At 31.0% G+C, this 18,655-nt stretch overlaps 2 protein-coding genes across 3 annotated transcripts; both read right to left on the bottom strand.

The window, feature by feature from the left end:
• Positions 1–1,144: 1,144 nt before the first annotated feature.
• LOC143080190 (uncharacterized) lies at positions 1,145–14,632 on the bottom strand. 2 transcript variants are annotated; one of them, XM_076255921.1, is made up of 11 exons: positions 14,560–14,632; positions 11,529–11,606; positions 10,787–10,846; positions 9,747–9,945; positions 8,754–8,858; positions 7,418–7,724; positions 6,708–6,829; positions 5,899–6,028; positions 5,147–5,306; positions 3,621–3,740; positions 1,145–2,689 (listed from the first exon to the last, which is right to left on the bottom strand). In XM_076255921.1, exons 2-9 carry the CDS (start codon positions 11,584–11,586, stop codon positions 5,199–5,201), a joined length of 1,089 nt encoding a protein of 362 aa, XP_076112036.1. In that variant the 5' UTR covers positions 11,587–11,606; positions 14,560–14,632; the 3' UTR covers positions 1,145–2,689; positions 3,621–3,740; positions 5,147–5,198. The 2 variants fall into 2 exon arrangements, with proteins under 2 accessions (XP_076112036.1, XP_076112035.1); XM_076255920.1 differs by lacking the exon at positions 14,560–14,632 and having other exon boundaries at positions 11,529–11,789.
• On the bottom strand, positions 2,024–5,173 carry LOC143081013 (uncharacterized). Its single transcript, XM_076257247.1, has 3 exons — positions 5,147–5,173; positions 3,621–3,740; positions 2,024–2,689 (listed from the first exon to the last, which is right to left on the bottom strand). The coding sequence occupies exons 1-3, from the start codon at positions 5,171–5,173 to the stop codon at positions 2,024–2,026; spliced, it is 813 nt and encodes a 270-aa protein (XP_076113362.1).
• Positions 14,633–18,655: the final 4,023 nt, after the last annotated feature.

The following is an 18,655-nucleotide window of genomic DNA, read 5'->3' as shown; positions in this document are numbered from 1 at the left end:
CTAGAAATGAGATTTGCCAATGTCAACTCAACTGCATACTATATATATGTGACTTTAGTACAAACAAGTAAAATACTGTAAATTCAGAAATTAATGCGAGGTTTTTATTATTGCGAAAAATGCGACTGAGTTGTAAACGCAATATTTTAACTCTCATTTTGAAATATTTCATATGAATGCAACAGGATTTTTCTTAAAATCACATTTAAGTCGCAATAATAAATGCACACAATAATTTCTGAAATTTACAGTATAGGGAAATGTTTCATAGAGACAACCCAACCAAAGAGCAAAAACAGCTGATGTCCACCATTTGGTCTTCAACACAGCTAAAAATCCCACACCTAAAGCTGTATGTCTGAGTTTACTAACATTTCATCAAAATTTTTCTACCCGACATCTATTCTTTTCATAGCAAGGACTACCTTTCTCAGGAAAAGAATTGTAATAACATATAAAATTTTCAAACCCCAACTATTTCTCATTTTGGATTGATCATAAAAGTCTTCTTACATATTTCACTTGCTAGAATAATAAAAAAAAACAATATATTCTTGGTCTTTTGTTACTTAGACCATTAAGGTGGTACCCAACACTTTCACTAAAATTAATTTGGCTCGTTTAATTTTCGTAAAATTTTGACAAAGTTTTAACTTTGACCCTTTGACAATAATATAAAAATTTCAAAAAATTTGAACCAAGCATTTTATCAGAAAAATTACACTGATTATATAGCAGTTTGACAAACACTAATTTTGATCATTGAGAAGCTTAATAATTCCTTTACAACACAACGTCATTAAAACGTTTCACTTATTTTACAGAGTTATCTCCCTGTAGTGTTAGGTACCACCTTAAATGATTAAATTTAAAAACTCTACAAATATTTCACACATTCTCTTTTTTTCTTTTAATACACAAACTATAGAACAATGAGGTGCATTGGTCATAAATGGAAAATGAAGTACCAGTATAAAGTTGATGAAAGGCCAACCTAGAAACTTTCACAAACTTAAAAGAGTTAAAAACTGTTCTATTATACTAACACAGACAAATAATAAAAAAGACTATTGTTTTTGACATAACATATTTATTTTGTATTTACAAAAGAACTATGGAAAATATACATATAAACACATTTCTCTCTATTTGAAAGTAATACAGGTAAATTATCCCAGATATATATATATTTATATATTCATTAATTGTCAATAATTCAATGCAAAAATCACTGACTTATAAAAGAAATACCAGTAAAAAAAGTTATGTTCTATTGTCTACAATGTTACAAAGATACATTTCAATTGAAGATTTCTATTTTTCACCTTGTACAAAAGAAAAGGAGTAAGGCCACAATTACTTATTCTTATTACAATTCTCATTGAATGACTTATTGATACACTGCATTCTAATTAAATGTGGAATCAATAAGAAAATATGTATCAGTATTGATTTTCATGAGAAAAAATAAGCTTAAATCAGCTTTTATCCAGAAAGTTGATACTAACCCCATCTACCTTCAGAATACAAATAACTACTCACAATTGAAAAATAAATAAATGATACTAATATTGACTTCACTTGTCAAAACACATACAATTGCAATTAAAATATTATCTACAAATTATTTTTTTATATTAACATATGTACATTTGTGAACATTAAAGATATACACTGCTATACATAAAGTATTAGTTTACAAAATGATCATGAATCAGAATTCCATACAACAATGGCAAAATACAGTACTGTACATTTATGCAAATGATTTTTTTTACAGAAAGACATCTGATTAAATATGTTGTCATTTATCATGCATATAAAATGCTGAACTGTCTCCACTAAAGGACAGCAGCTACAAGTTTCTGAGTAAACCTTTTAAACAAACATACAGAAATCATTTCATTTAAAAATTTGATGCTCATATGGCATAAGAAAATTATTTATCAAATGTTCCTAGGACATGTAGGAGCTAAATATATACAAAAATACAAAGTATACAGAAGAGAATAAGTTTGAGTTCTTAAACTCGTGGTCTGTGTGTTACAATCCGGACAGCAGTATTTCTTTCAAAAGTTTGTATGTGATTGTTGATGGCAGCCAACAAATTACCTTCCACAGCTGGTTGTTCATGTTGAGGTATCTTATATCGTCCCATATTTTGTGGCAAAGGTGTCTTAGGTACAGGGCGTCTTGTTTTCTCCAGGGTGGACAGGTAGTTCAGCCACCAAAGTTCTTCTTCTCTGTTTAGCTTCCCGTTCTGTACCCATTTCGGAAGATCTCTTCTCATCAGTTGAATAATCCCACCAATCTTTTCCATGTTTGGTTCAACCTTCTTTGGCATATCTAGCGTCTGCAATATGTCAGTCAGCTCCAATGTTTTGTATGGCGATGACTTCAAAGGCCACTCTTTCATTGCTAAGTAGACTCTCTCTCCATCTTTGGTCAGTTTAAAGACATGCTGACTTTTAATCCCAGCTAGACTGGATGGATACGCCATCTGATCCCGGAAATCGTAAAGGGATTCCATATGTTTCGTGATGGGTTGTGGTGTAAATGATCTTTTAATCAGATCCAAAAGGCTTGGGATGGTTGTTGTTTTTTCTTTTGATGCCTTTACAGATATCCTGCTGAATAGCTGATCAACATCCTCATGGGTGTGACCCACCATGAGGAATGTAAGCTTAATCTGCAAAACAAAACAAAAAAATATAGCTTTGTAATAACTCATTTATGCTTTAATTTCAAATCTCACACAGTTCAACCAAATTTAGTGAGTGCCAATACTTTTTGCAGCACATTAAAAATAACAAAAGGCCACATACTGAAATGTATTGCCTGCTCTACTGACCATTGATTTTATTTCCATAGCCCTAAATATGAAGCATTATTTAATGTATCACCAATAACAAGGCTCTGTTATGATTATGGAAGTATCAACAACCTTGACTTGCTATACAGCTGTCAAAAAATCGGTAGGGTCTGTGTTGAAGACCATACTCTGACCTATAATGGTCTACTTTTACCAATTGTGACTTGGATGGAGAGATGTTTATTTGGTATTCATATCACATCTTCTTATATTATAAACAAATCTTACAGTCAGTCCCTAAACCAAATAACAGAGTGAGACCAAAACACAAAAAATTATCAATGAATCATAAAAAAAGGATGGAGGCCAATAAAACTTGCTGGACAGGTATCTTAGCTATCTACGCTGGAAATATTTCAATACATCTTATACAGTTGATCTATTGCATACAGTATTGGAAAAAGTGATAAACATAAAAAAATTGTGACAAATCAGCAAAAATAAATTTGACAGCTTGATTTAACCCCTTTGAGCAATTGTCTTACATTCATTTTTTAGAATCTGTGACTACAACATGCACTTTTATTTTTGTTTTAATCAAAATTTTTCTCGTTTCTTTTTATAAGTTAGTGATTTTTTGTTGTTGTTGATGAAATGACAAGCATATACTGATATATATCTACTCTTTGGTAGAATTTTTGTCTCTTTGACACATTTCCCATTTCTATTCTCAATTCTATGATATAGCAAAAAAAATGTTTTAATTGTTTATTTTAAAATACAATAAATGCCAAAAAAAAAAAAATACCTTTTTCACAATTTCCATTTTCACCAACATTGCTAGGAACATTATCACATATTTATTTTTGTTGTCCTTTGGGGAATTGTCAGCTTGAATATATAATGTAGGAGGTAAACCACCATTTTCCTAAAAGAAAAAAAAGGAATTAGCTTTACATATTATACATCACATAATCACAGTTAAAAGTTATCTAATCCTATTACACCAAACATAATATATAAAGATTTTAAGTCCAGGCTTAGTTTGAGAAATATGTTTGTTAACTGGTCACACTGCATGAATAACTTGTTTCATTTTCATCTTTTATCATGAAATATTTTTCTTAAAATCAGGTTTAAATTTGTTTTCCATTTTGTCATCCCTTGGCGTTTTAGTAAAGTATAGGGTAGGGTTTTGATCACTGTAGAAGCCCATACTTTCACCTATAATTGTCTACAACATTGTCTCTGTGCATAATAAGTTCATTGACAACCATACCTAGACTCTAGTTTAGTCTTAGAGGCATGATATTTTTATTAGTTGTTAGTGACTTTGAACTAGTTGTCAGATAACTGCGAGTACTCTCAGATCTGCTCCTTGTGTCAGGATGTATAAGTAACCAGCCACGTTCACTTGTATTTTTTGTCTATCTGATGAGTTAAGCCTTTTTAAACTGATTTTAATGGTTCGTTCTTATGTTGTACTGATATACCACTGTCCCAGGTTAGGGGGGTGGGTTGGCATCCTGCTAACATGTTTAACCCTGCAACATTATTTAAGTATGTGCCTGTTCCAAGTCAGGAGCCTGTAATTCAGGGGTTGTCGTTTGTTCATGTACATATTTGTTTTTGTTCATTTTTTTACAAAAATAAGGCCGTTAGTTTTCTCGTTTGAATTGTTTTACATTGTCTTATCTGGGCCTTCTATAGCTGACTATGCAGTACAGGCTTTGCTCATTGTTGAAGGCCGTACGTTGACCTATAGTTGTTTATGTTTGTGTCATTTTGGTCTTTTGTGGATACTTGTGTCATTGGCAATCATACCACATCTTCTTTTTTTATACTATCCTTTTTTATATTCAATTTTACACAAATAAAGTTACTTTTTTAAGTATTATTAGTGAGAAAAGCCTTCATATGTCTATCCTTTTATGATATCATAGTTATGAAAATGAAGCCACCAAAATTTAAGCTGAATTACATACTTCTTGCCACTTGGCACAAAAAAGTAATTACTGTTAGTGATGTATACAACATCAAGGGTTTTAAAGCAACCCTGTCCAATTATTTCTTATTAAATTGTAATGCTAACTTAGATTTATCTGTAATATTTCCAAATGTCTGTCATTTGAAATCATTGGTTATATTTTCTAATTGGCAGTCATATCACAACTGTAACTTTCATATCTTTGATATTTAAAATTAATGGACTAAAAGTGGCTTCTTTACACTTTAGTTGTTGCATGAATTGCAAAATAAATGAAAATGTGTTATTCTCTCGCATGAAAACTTCAAGTTAATTGTTTCTCTTTAAACTTGATAATTAATACTTACTGCTGCTGCATCACCCAACACAGACATCAAACAATTCAGGGTGATATTACAATCAGATGAAAACTGATCTGTCCATGTAAATGTATAGGCCAGCCTTATTCAATCCATGACATAAAACACCTGTAACATGGTGGTGCATTTTTTCAAGAGTTGATTCATTCTGAAAAAAAAGAGGTTTAAAAACATGTGCTCATAACTTAATAACAAGAATGCAATCATAATTCAAAATATTGGCAAACAGGAAGTAGTTATCTGACTTAACTGAAGGTGCAAATGTTACTTATCTTTGTTGAGCTGCTGACCAAATAAAGTCATTGATATAAAATTATGACATGTGTTGAGTTCCTTCAAATATTAAAAAAATCAAAGTAAATGCCAACAAGAGTTAGGTATCTGACAAATCTCATGATATTTTTTGTATCACACATCATCACTGTCAAGCTGTTGAATAAATATCAAATATGAGGTCGTTTTATTTAAAGTTACCGTTTCTTGTTTTTTCTTGACGTCACAATAAGCATGATAAGATTCAATATGCCTTAACAAATTAGGCGGAGAGGGTATAAAATCAGCAAAAACTAGATAAAAGTATTAAGAAAATGATTATTCAAACATAAATAGGTATGTCATGTCCTAGAAAAATATCTAATGAAATGAACTATATATATTGAAAAGCTTTGCATGTATTATAGACAATATGTTTTGGGGAAATAAATGCAATCTGAACCTTGGTCCTTATAAAATAAATTTACCTTGAAATGTAATGGAAACCGTGGTAGATTGGTTTTAGACTGGTCCATATTGTCAATGATAACTGATGTATACATGCTTGGATGTTCTTTGGATTTCTTAATATGTTTATAATATTTTTCCCTGCAAATTCTGGAAAAAAAATCAAAATATAACATACCACTCACAAATAACTAATAGTTGTGCTAATTCCATGACCTTTGCTTACCTATACCCAACACATTTTTTAGAAGTGGTGAGTTATCCTAAATGGAATAATTGCCCAACATCAAGGTGTAGTGATGTTAGGAAAAATACATTTCTTTGCACAGTAGTGACTAAACTAACTAAAGACCTCATAGTTAAATGAAGTTGGTGTCCTAAAGTTGGTAATTTCGGTGTCATTTGGTCTCCAGTGGGGGGTTGTATCATTGGCAATCATACCATATCTTCTTCTTTTTTTTATATAAAAATGGAAGATGTCACCAAGATCAATTACTCCATAACAAGTCAAAAGAAGGATTTCTATTAATTGGCAGATCACAACATAACATCTCTCATCATATTTTCCTCAATAATAGCAGCTTTCAGGATAATCTGACAAATTTGTATTAACCCCCAATGTTCTATTTTTAACAATATGTTAGCAATTTCGGTTAGAAGGCATGGTCATTGACCACCTTTAAGTATACTATTAACCCAAGGAGATTGTTGCAGAGATTTTTTATAGAAGAAAAAGTTCACTTAAGGTCAGTTGGGCTAATATGTTGATGTATTTGTATCAATCATGAAAAGTAAAAAAATCTTTTTTAAGAGTGAATAAAATTCTTACTCTTGAAGTAGCAAGTGTGCTCTTCTCTTGTCTTTCAGCTCTCCCAAATCAATCTTTGTCAGTTTCTTGCTGATGGTTTCTTTGAAGATTACACACTCATTACATTTGCTGAGCTTCTGATACTATAAAGAAAAACAATACATCTATTTAATTCTATGAGTGTATCAATTTAAGCATGAAAGGATATTTGTTATCATGACGAAGGAGTTAATTATATAACATAAGGCTGGAGGTATGATATAAAGTCACTGCCATACCAATAAATTATTATAGAATTGCCACATAATTTAATTTATTTTTATAACTAAAAGATTGAAATATAGTTCAGTTTCATTTTGAAGGTCCATGGTGACATTTAGTTACCTAAATCCATGTCAATGGACTCTTAGTCTTAAGATTAGTTTTACAACACATCATACAACACGACCTTAATTTAACATAAAGTGCAGAATAAAAATAATATTTCAAAATCATGTTGACTCAGACATAATTGACATTTTGACACATTATTATTGGAAATAAATTGGTGCTTGTCATTACTTAACAAAAAAATATATTTTGTACATATTAAGCAATTTTGTGAAATACAGATGATAGCATATATATGTTTAGTGTGCATTCAGATATAATTTAAAAATCTGTATATTATTTTATCTGCTTATCATTTTCAAAAACCAACATTTATGTTCTAAATATTATTCCATACAAACCTTTGGAATCTTTACATGAGGAAACTCTTCTATCCACATTCCATAGAACCTCTGGTAGGATAAGTAGGGCGAGGCTAAATTCTCACAGGAAGATTTGTAATCGGTCCAAACTTGTAGAATAGAGAGACATGATGGCAAATGTATTTCCAGAATGTCAGGCTGATCATCACCATATCTTTTGCATAGACCTGTCACAAAACTCTTTGCCTCAAGGTACTGCCTGCTCTTGTATTGTTGGCTACATCTTTTGTCAGAATTGTCTAAATCTTCATGAGTAGACCTACATTTCTTTTTCATGTAGTAATACCTGAAAGTTAAAAATGTAAAAAATACAGCAGGCTAATACCACTCCTAATTTAAGTTGTTTTATTTACTAGGATTATTTGACATCAATTTGGAAATTCTTTTAAGGAAATGTGTAATTTGTTGATAAAAAAAAACACCTAGACTACTTGATAGAAACATAATTTTCCCAATGCCATTTTTGAGACCTGTCAAAGTTCCATAAATAGCATGTAAAATTGACCTTCAGAATTTGTTTATGTCTTAAAAAATTGAGCGACGCACATAATATAAGGAAAGTGATCATCTGTTATCTGTTTGGATATGTTTAACCTTGCCACATACTTTATTGGCCTGACCCTCTGAATTAATGGCTGTTCCTTGCTGTCTATCATTTTTTTTTTTATGATTGCTTTAGCATTAAATCTGGCTATTTGATTTCTCAATTAAAACGCTTCTTGTTATGTGAGCTTAATAATTAACTCTACAATATGTGGTTTCCATTGTTAATGGCCTAACAGTGAAAAGTAGTTGTTAACAACCTCCTCATGGATAGCTGTTTAATCGGTTTATCAATTCCGTAAAAATTAACCAGGTATTTATAGACTGCAACAGAATGTGGAATCACTTCTTTTGATTTGAATAGATTTGGTTTTATTGGTTTTTAGTGTTACTTTCAGGCAATGCTTTTTAGCTGCCCGTTTTTATTGGTGGAGGAAGCAGGGGTAACCAGAAACCTTCCTTTGATAGTAAAACTTACCATTCTAGTCTAGCTTTTCCAGAAGTAATTGTACAGGAAGGAGGGTCAAATAAAAAAGTACTCCCCCCCCATACATTTGTCTTTGGAACAGCGCACAATTAAGGTTGGGGTTGAGTGCACCCACATGAGAAGAGTTCAAACCCACAAGCTGAGAGTTGACTGGCTAGTGCTTACAGTAGTTACTACTTATACCACTTGAACAAGGAGGCCCCCCGTTCTACTTTGATGTTGGGTTGCCATCATAAGAATGTGTATCCCATGAACTAATTTATTTGCACTTATAAGGTAGCATACCTCCTTCTTTTAATGCCGTACACAATCCTCCATGCATATTCACATACTCTTCTACCAGTCAGCACAAAAGTCAACTGTTTGTCTTCTAAACTGGCATCATTGCACCTGTGTACATGATGAAAAAAAACAAAAAACAGTTGAAAAAGTATATCTCAAGTCCACATGATTTTCCATTTTAGTTTTACGAACTTGTGTTATGTTAAAATGTCAAAGGTACTACACCTACAATATGACATATTTTTTAACAAATGGTATTGTCACTATTGAATGTTTAAAACTTTTCAGGAGAATTGAATTTTCATAACACATGTTCGATTGGTTATAGATTAAGTTTCATAAAATTGGTCAATAAGATTGAAGCTCTAAATGGGGATGTCCAAGTAATTGCATAATAAATTATATTATATATATATAACAAGATTATCAAATAAACAAAAATTCAGTCCTAGATAATCAACTAATCAGAATCATCATTAGGCCCTTGTTATTAATTCAAGACAGCTAGAGTCAACAGAAACCATGTACACATGTATATCAGTATAAATAAATTTGGTGTTTTTACTGTCTTCTGATTGGTCATGTTGGTTAAAATTATTAGTTTTATTTTCCATGTTGTCAATGTTGATGGCGACCCGCCCACTCTCATGTTGTGTATTCATCCACCAACATGTATGTACGTTGTTATTGTTAATAAAAATAATATACAACGTTCTTTGAGCCTTATTTTTTATAAAAATTTATTTGTAATGAATGGCAATAATTTATTTTGATTTTATTGAACCATAAAACTAATTTTTGACTCTTCACGGATTATTCAATGTGAAGAGTCAAAAATTAGTTTTATGGTTCAATAAATTCAAAATAGATAATAGCCAGTCATTAAATGTAAATTGCCATATATTATATATAATCATTCTTTTACTGACATATAGCCAGTCAAGATCAGTTAAGCACTCTTGTAGTAAATAAAATTTAATTCATAAATAAACTTACCTTATGTTTCTCTCAATGAAATCTGACTGTTCCTCTTGTGTCTTTTTATAGAACATAGCTCTACAGGTCTGAATTGTCTGGACATTACTGGTGCTTAAACATTTTTTCTCACAGCATGGCGAATTCACAAGGTTGTTGATAACATTGAAGTCTGTCTCCTTGTCTTTTAATACATTTGATGTTTTTTCACGTTTCCTGGCTAAAAAAAGATTAGATTAAAAGTTTTCAGGAGAAATATCAGAGCCTTGCATTAAAATAAAAAAAAACACTTGTCATTCTTTTCATTTTTATTCAGTGGTCTGTGAATTTGTTTTATTGTTCTTGATACCAGCTATTCATGTCTAATGATCACAAGGAAGCTTCTGTCAAAGTTCCATAAAATCTCATAATGGTTGTTGGTGTTGATAAATATAGATTCTTACATTGATACCAGTGGATTATCAAATTTATCCAATCGAGATAGTTAAATTATCAGTTTTAAAGTCCGAGCCGCCTCGGCGAGGACTTTAAAATCTATAATTTAACTATCGAGATTGGATAAATCCGATAATCAACGAGTAACTATGTAAGAATCTGTTTTTTTAATGATTAAAAGACATTTTCTTTTTTTTTAACTGAAAATCCCCTTTCGAGTGCCTTTCACATTGCACGCAGTTGTCAATTTCATTAACACCTGTTATCATCTTTTGATTCATCCAGTTAGCTAATGTTAGTCATGACCCTTAAAATCATCCAATGATCTTTTGAGATCACCAGCAACCACATGTTGATTAAATTTTTTTATAAAATGGGTTCGGAAAGGGATAAATTTCCATAGAATTAGAGAAACTTAAATAATACTGTATATCAATTTTAAAAACAGAAAAAATATCCTATTATGAATGAAACATGGAAAACTAGAAGAATAGTTTTCACTTTTCATATATATCCCTCTAACTTAGGAAATACTGTCAAGCTTCTGTCCAAGTTTTATATCTTTTACATATGATATACATGATACATGTCTATGTGATATATATATAATATTTATTTATTCTTACCTGTTTTGCGCTTTGCATTTCTAACATCAATGAAGTCATTTTCAAATTCTGTATCACTATCTACAAAATAACAATAATTATGTCATGCAAGATAAATAAAATAATTCCTCTTCACCATTGTTCACTCCTTTTATTCTTAGTAGGAGTCCAAAGAACCGTTTATTTATTTGGTGTGGTCTTTTAACTTCTTGTTTTAACAAATAAGTCTTTCACATATACATGTATGTTATAGAATTTTTTTTTCTAATAAAATAAGGCTAAACATAGATATTTGTTACAAAGAAAAAAATTGTCCAACTGACAAACCCATGAAAGAAAATGAAGTATATTCCCACTTTCAAGGTGGTACCTAACACTACAGGGAATTAACTCTGTGAAATCAGCTAAACGTTTATGTTGTGTTGTGAAGGGAATATCAAGCTTCTCAATAATCAAAAGTGTTTGTCAACTGCGACATAACCCATGTAATTTGTTTTATAAAAAATGGTTATTTTTTTTAATTTTTTGTCAAGGTTCAAAGCAAATACTTCGTAAAAATTTTATGAAAATTAAACGAGCCTAATTAATTTGTAGCTTTAAAAGAAAAGTGTGTAGAAAATTTCTAGTTCATACTATGTATAAAGACATAATGTTCGGTAGTTTCTACATAAGTATAGCTGAATAGACAGTTAATGAGTTATTCTTATAAAGTACCTACTTCAAGACTAAAAGGAGGGTATATATATAAGAAATATAATCATACCTTCAACATGATCAGTAGACTCTAACTGTTCAAATGTAGTAACTTTAACACGCTTCATGGCAGAAATTCATTAAAAAGCTGAAAATAAAGAAAAAATACATTGTACTCTCAAACCACTATATCATGTATATTGGGATATCTTTTTGACCCAACCTTTTGCCTTAATATTAGCAGCACCAAATTTACGGTCATAAAAGTAACATGTTCCGAGAACACAATTACTTGCATGACTTGTAGTGCATTTCTTTTAGACAATAAATGGAAATCAAAGAGCAAATTGCTCAGATGGCAGGAAATTGCATCTTATTTTGAAAAAAATTCTTGGGGGGGGGCATGTCCCCAAACCCCCCATGCAAGTTTGGGCCGTGTTGCGGCCCTCAACGGTGATAGTGATGGACTACCAGGACTACCCAAAACATTTTCTTGGTAGTCCTGTGGACTACCATGACTACATGGCCACTAATGTTAGTGTCTTACCCTGGTCCGAACGTGGTGTTAAATTTATTTTTAACGTAAGCACTTATTAAAACCTCCTTGGAGACAGTATACTTTTATATGGATTGTTCATTCTGCTAAAATGCTTTAATAACTCATTTCTTATAACATTTCTACCATAAATGAGTAAAAGTTGCCCCAATATTTTTATTTATTGGCCTGAACAGTTGAAATTTTGAGGAAATGAGAGGTTAAATTGACCCAAAGAGACCTTATAAAGAAGACAAAGAGGTTTATTAGTGGTATTTCATCGTCCTAAAATCATCTTGTGTATCATTTTCAACTGTTTGGAGGCAGATAAGATAGATATTTGATCAGTTATTAAACTGGCAACCTGTTTTTTTAAGCATAACATTGCTAAAGACCATTTTATCCACATGTGTTATGCTATTTGAAACTTATATTTCCATTAAAAGTACATTTATAACCTTTTAAAGTTTTTTTGATAACTTAACAACTTCAGAAAATCGTGATAAGTGAAAACTATTACATTTGATATAAGGGTTCAACCTAATTGAAAACCTCTATTTTTTGGCACAGGCTCATATAAAATTAACTTCTGGCCATTTTTCATAAGTCTGATACATAAAGTATGCTTTCTGTTGCTTTAAATAGATGTTAACTTATACATGGAGACATTAAAGAGTGTTAGTTTTGGTATCTTTTGGTTTTTAGAAGCTCAAATTTGATAGTTTTAATTGTTCTCATTCAATGCTACAATTCAGCACCCAAAGTTCAGATATAAAAAATGCCACATTTTTTTTTTTTGGTATCATATGGCTTTTAAACTTTGTAACCTGTTTTATAATATACTATTAAAGCTTGAATCATGTCAAGTTTTATTAAAATTGGTCAACTTTTAGGCCCCTAATAGGCCCAAGACCACAATTAATGACCCTGCTTTTCGTTGTCCACGAATATAGTTTCTTTTAATTAGAGTGTATTTTTCCTTAATTTTTGTTCTTTCCTTTCCTAACTCATTCCTTAAATCTTTTTGGGTTGAAATAAAAGAAGAGAGGTCAAATAAATTTTTGGATGTTGTATTCTAACTGATTTTGATATGGAATGAGTGATTAGGCCAAGTGCAAAAAGGTGATATATACAGTTTTCGGAACATCTCTTGACTTGTCAATAGGGGTATGGATCTGTATTGGCTAAATTTGTAAAAGTGATTGCTTCAATCTTTCTGAATTTATGATATCCAGGTGTAAGGGTAAGTCGTTATACTAAGGCTATTTTTTCTTATTTTTTCTGTAGACTTAGCTTTCATTTTTTATAACCATGCATTGTCAAGCTTAATAACTCGTTATTGTTTGTCAGTAACTAAATGTACGATACTGTCCCATACTGAACCTTCTGACCTTGTTAGTTTACATTTAAATTTCAATGGCGTCAAAATCATGTGATGTCAACTCTTATATCCAATAAAAAATTGATCTACTGTCAATTAGGGGATTTTTCCATCTACGGCAATTACATTATTTCTTTGTGAGATATTGCTTCAAAACAGTTTGCAATAGTTCTGGGACTTATTCAACAGGAAAAGTCTTTTTTTGCCATCCCTTTTGACATCACGGGAATTTTGTATGAATATTTACCTAGTCATGATGGTCAGAATATTGATCTTTTTATAATGAATAAAAATAAAATTCTATGAAAAATAAATGTAAATTGTTTTTTATTAACCAACTCTATTTGCCTGTACAAAATTATGACATGGACATCGTTTTTTCATATAGTTTTCCTTTCATTTTGGTTGGGCTTTTTTCACGGGAAAATAGAAAATGACGTAAGGAGCATGTCATTTTTAAATTCCTAAAAATACGATTTGCTTGACCTGTATTGCCTGCTACAAGAATGATGACGCTGGATGGAATGTACGCAAGGCAATGGAGGCTGGAAACGGGATTTTGTGAAGTTCTAGAATGTTTTTAAACATTTGGAAGTCGGGATTGAAACGGACATTAAAAAATTGACATTTTTCGACAATAATTGAAAACAACAATGAAAACTTTTTTAATCAAAAGTGCAGAAAAAACGTATTTTGCACTGTTTTTCTACGCCGGGAGTACCGTAGGACATCAATGAGGAGTTTCTCCGTGTGTTATGTTCAAACACAAATACCTAACGAACTGACAAGATGAACGATTTTAGACTACGGTAGGATATATATTTAGACTAGGACAATACATAACATAACACACACAAAAAATTTGACAAAAGATGAAAAGTGCATGGTGCCATTTTTTTAATAATGCAAAACTTTTGAAGGTTATAAAGAAGTGATAGAGGAATTAATTGTGGACTGGCCTTCATGCAACAATCACTTTTAAATTTTGACGTCAAATATTTTAAATTATGATGTCAAAGTTTACAGGAACCTGTGTGATTGTACGTAATGGCGGATAAATTTGCATACAAGTGTAAATACGTCCTATATAATTTGTTATCTTGACAACCATAAATAATATATTTTTTTCAACCTCTCTGTATAAACCTTTGCACTTGCAGGGTTTTATAAGAATAAACTTTCTACCTTTCTAGTCTGTTACTGTATGAGAACAGTTCATGAAGTGTCCTGCACTGTCACTGCGACAGCTTACCCTGAATTTGTTAAACCTTTTCGGCCCTGGCTTGACGAGGAATTATAGTTAACCCGTACCAATGTAAACTCGTACCAACGTTAACTCGTACCACTAAAAAATAACTCGTACCAATGTTAACTCGTACCACTGCTAACTCGTACCAACTTATTTAAATGCATTTGATTGGTGTTTAATTATGAATATATACTGTTATTTTTCTCAATACCTCTTAAGTCTGAAAAATGTAAAATAGTATATAATTTGAAAGTAAAATGACCAGTCTGTAGTTAATGTTCCATGTGTATTAGATATAGATAATACCTTGGTAGATTTGATTTGTTGTCTTCCTTGAATCATTCTTTTTTAAACTTATGCTGATAACCATTGGATTTAATTTTTAATCATTCCAAATCAGTTACATTGAATAGATTTGGGTACTTTTCTTTTGTTTCTCGAAGGAATTTTATTCACTGAAAGAATTAATTTAGTGTGTTTTAAAGGTTGTAAATTGTTTATGACCAACATGTTAAAAATATGAATTTTTTTATATATAATATTTTGCACAAAGTAAGTATTACTCACCGAGAAACTGACAACTTCTATTAAGATTTTAAGTAATGTCATGTTCATTTAACGTGTGAGATATGCATTGCTTTGAAAAAGAGTAGTGACACCTTCAGAGGAAAGTAAATGAGACCTGAAATGATCATCAGATTAGTCTTTCGTTTGCTATGTTGTCACGGTCTTGTGTGCTATTATTTAATAGCCATGGCTCAAGAGATACATACACCTTATGTTTTATTCACATCTATATCATCCTTTTACATTTAAGATTTCACATGGTATTAAATTAATACAATAATGTTTTCAAAGATAACTGGCACTATTGTTACATAATATTAATTGGCACTATTGTTACATATAGAAAAATAAACATTCAAGAAGCACTAATGGTCGCACTAATATAATGGTCACACTAATAGTCCATGTTCACTATTCAATTTACTGGTCGGTGTTTTCTGGTATTGGTACAGGACCATTCAAACGCATGGTCTGTTTCAGAAGTTCTGCTGTTGTGATGGAGTGGGTGGTGTACTGTTCCCACAAAGCGAATATCTTTCCCTGGACTGCTCGGACCTTCTTCCGTTGACATCTTTTAAGCTTGCCTTCACTGATGAGTTTCAATTTTTTTTAATGGTACGACTTTAAGTTGGTACGAGTTAACATGGTACGAGTTTCCGTTGGCACGAGTTAACTTGCTTCCCTTGACGAGTATTGTACATGTTGTAAAATAATCGCCCTGGTAAGATAATTTCTGTTGGTCTGAATGCGATTTTTAAACTACTAGAAAACTGTTTATATGAGCGTTTAATTAAAACTCTATAAATAAGTATAAATGGATGTGATGAACCTACCTGGCTATCAGTTGTTCATATATGGCGTTCAAATATGGCGGCAATGGTGTTGTGATCTCGTTGAATTCTCGCTAACCAGGATCAAAATCGTTCGGCACAACTCGGCCAATTACGTACCTCCATCGAGAGTAGCGGAGACAACCGAGGTTAGACGATAGAGACTTTAAAAACTTTTTTTTCATTCTTATTTTTGGGGTCGTTATTTTCGGTTATTTCCGGTAAAAAAATAATTATATCAAGGATGCGCTTCTCATCTGATTTTGATGGGAAAATCATCACAATAATTATTTTTTTTTCATTTTTAAAGTATACAGTCTATACGAATCCATTTTATTTCCGTTTTAATTTGCTCCGGTCGGTGTACAAATGTATAATATTTTTTCCTCAAATCACATTTAAATTTAACGTACTAGAAAGGGTTTTTTTTATCTCGATATACTATAATTGTTCCTGAATACATGTAGTATTATAAATTAAGGATGTAATGGGAAATATGAAAAAGAGACAAGAGTATAAAAACATAAGATCAGAGTCCATGATACATTGATTGCAAAATATATTATATTTAAGGAGGCTCGAGGGCATAAAAATTTCAGAAAAAAATCGAACATTTGTTTTTCATTATAAATTTATATTGTTACCTTTTGTAGTTGTTACTTTATTATATGGTACAAAAAATCATTCAAAACAATCAATTCGTGTTGGCCCCCGAAGACTTTTAAAATGTATACATCATTGAAAAAGTTCCAAATTATCTCCCTTTGGTGGAAAAATGCCATTTTTTTGGCTTTAAAATTGAAATATCTTTTTCAACTCATCGGTGACCTATATTTTTTAATATAACTTTCTTATAAGCTGTACTTAAACTAAATTATTGTAAATTTTGAGCGATTTCTGTAATAAATTTCTTTTTTTATTTCGATATTAACTTTATTTCTCCTATTACTTCAACAGAAAAAAAACACTTTTACAAAAATGTATGCTTCTTTCGAAGGCAGATTGTGAGCGCAAATGAACGGTGACCCCACTTTTTTATTTTATTTTTCTATTGACTTTAAGATAAAGTTCATTTATAGAAAAATATAAAAGATCTTATATAAACGATTTAGACCCGCGAACCCCCTTTAGAGAAAATCCGAGACCTTGCTATTTAATTTTTTGTCAGATCTACAGGTTTGCTCATTACTGCAATGAAGATGCAATTCTTAATTCCTTAAATTAGCGGAATACAACACAAGTTTACATGATTTATTTCGATTTTTATGCATGCATATACATATCAAAGTCGCTCAAAGTTTCGGTATAATACCCAAGAAGACCTACCCAAGATGCGGGTTCGAAACTACAAAGTAGATTTACAAGAAAAAAAAGGATCACAAATTGTGTATATAAACAGTCAAATCCTTCGGGGGATAGGGTGGGTGGGGGTGTAGTTGAATACAAACTTAAAGATTTACTACACAAAAATCGGTATTTATGTGCATAAGGTTACATCACTTTTTTTTAAAGGGGCGATTTTAATTATAGAACATAATATTGATATTATAAATATATTTTTGAAATATTGTATGTATACAATGAACAAAAAAAACAAAGACGTACAGAAGACGAAAAAAGTAGCAAACATTGTTTTGTCAAAATTCAAGAAATACCATCTGATTGTATAATGAGGACTTGATTGCGCTTGGCATTAGCAAATATGTATTATTTACAATTAATTATCAGTGTTGATAGAGTCAGTCTTTAAAAACAAGGAAATTGTTTTAAATACAACAAAAGGAAACTTCAGACGTATGCAAAATTTCTATAAATTACTCAAGGTGTGATCAAAGAAATCATCTATTGGGCTAAAAAGGAGAAAGTAGAAACCAATTTACTCAAAATTTAATAAGGATTATAGAATGAGAAAATTATAAAGTTGTTAAGTATACAATGTTTTCCCCTTTCAATTCTTGCAAGGTAATAACAAGTTCAATTATCGGGAAAATAAGAAAAAAAATATACTATGTTTCTTTTTATATTTTTTTTGACAAACCAATTTGACATATTATCAAAAAAGGTTTTAGATATTTTGATAACCTTTTTATTTTTATCAATATTTAATCTCAATTACCAGATTAAAATTTTCACACCTCTGTCCCGTCACAGATGTACTTTTACAACCATGTGTATTAACGGGACCATTGAGAGGTGTGAAAATAAAATAGATGTAAGACAAAAGTGTCATTTTTATTACAGGAACAGTAAGGAAAATTTCTTTAATGTCGCGTAGCTTTTTCTTCTTCTCTAGATTGATAATACACATGCAGGTGTTCTATACAGACTTGTGTAATCATAAACGTGTCAGCTAAGTTATGAAAAGTAAACTCAAAGAACTAGACATCATAAGTCATTTAAAAAATAATTGAGAGAAAATAATTATAATGATAATAAATTGTAAAAAGTGAATGTACAAATAATTTAAAAAGTGCATAGTGAATAATTACCTACATATACTACTGACAATAAAATAATATTGTTTATATATATACACCAATAATAAGAATTTTTACAAAATATTTTTTATTTGTTTGAGAAAGCATTATGCTTAAGCAACGAACTTTTACAACATGACACATAACCAAATTATAAA

Source organism: Mytilus galloprovincialis, chromosome 6 (genome assembly GCF_965363235.1).
Source record: "Mytilus galloprovincialis chromosome 6, xbMytGall1.hap1.1, whole genome shotgun sequence".
Lineage (NCBI taxonomy): Eukaryota > Metazoa > Mollusca > Bivalvia > Mytilida > Mytilidae > Mytilus > Mytilus galloprovincialis.
This window is presented reverse-complemented; position numbering and strand designations above follow the sequence as displayed.

Excerpts from the sequence above, each read along its gene's own strand:
- LOC143081013 (XM_076257247.1), bottom strand. The coding sequence starts at position 5,173 with ATGTCTGTGTTGGGTGATGCAGCAGCA. Across the intron at positions 3,741-5,146 it reads TGTTGGGTGATGCAGCAGCA|GAAAATGGTGGTTTACCTCC; the intron begins GTAAGTATTAAT and ends TTTTTCTTTTAG. Across the intron at positions 2,690-3,620 it reads AAATGGAAATTGTGAAAAAG|ATTAAGCTTACATTCCTCAT; the intron begins GTATTTTTTTTT and ends TTTGTTTTGCAG.
- LOC143080190 (XM_076255921.1), bottom strand. The coding sequence starts at position 11,586 with ATGAAGCGTGTTAAAGTTACTACATTTGAACAGTTAGAGTCTACTGAT. Across the intron at positions 10,847-11,528 it reads GTCTACTGATCATGTTGAAG|ATAGTGATACAGAATTTGAA; the intron begins GTATGATTATAT and ends GTTATTTTGTAG. Across the intron at positions 6,830-7,417 it reads CTCATGTAAAGATTCCAAAG|TATCAGAAGCTCAGCAAATG; the intron begins GTTTGTATGGAA and ends TTTTCTTTATAG.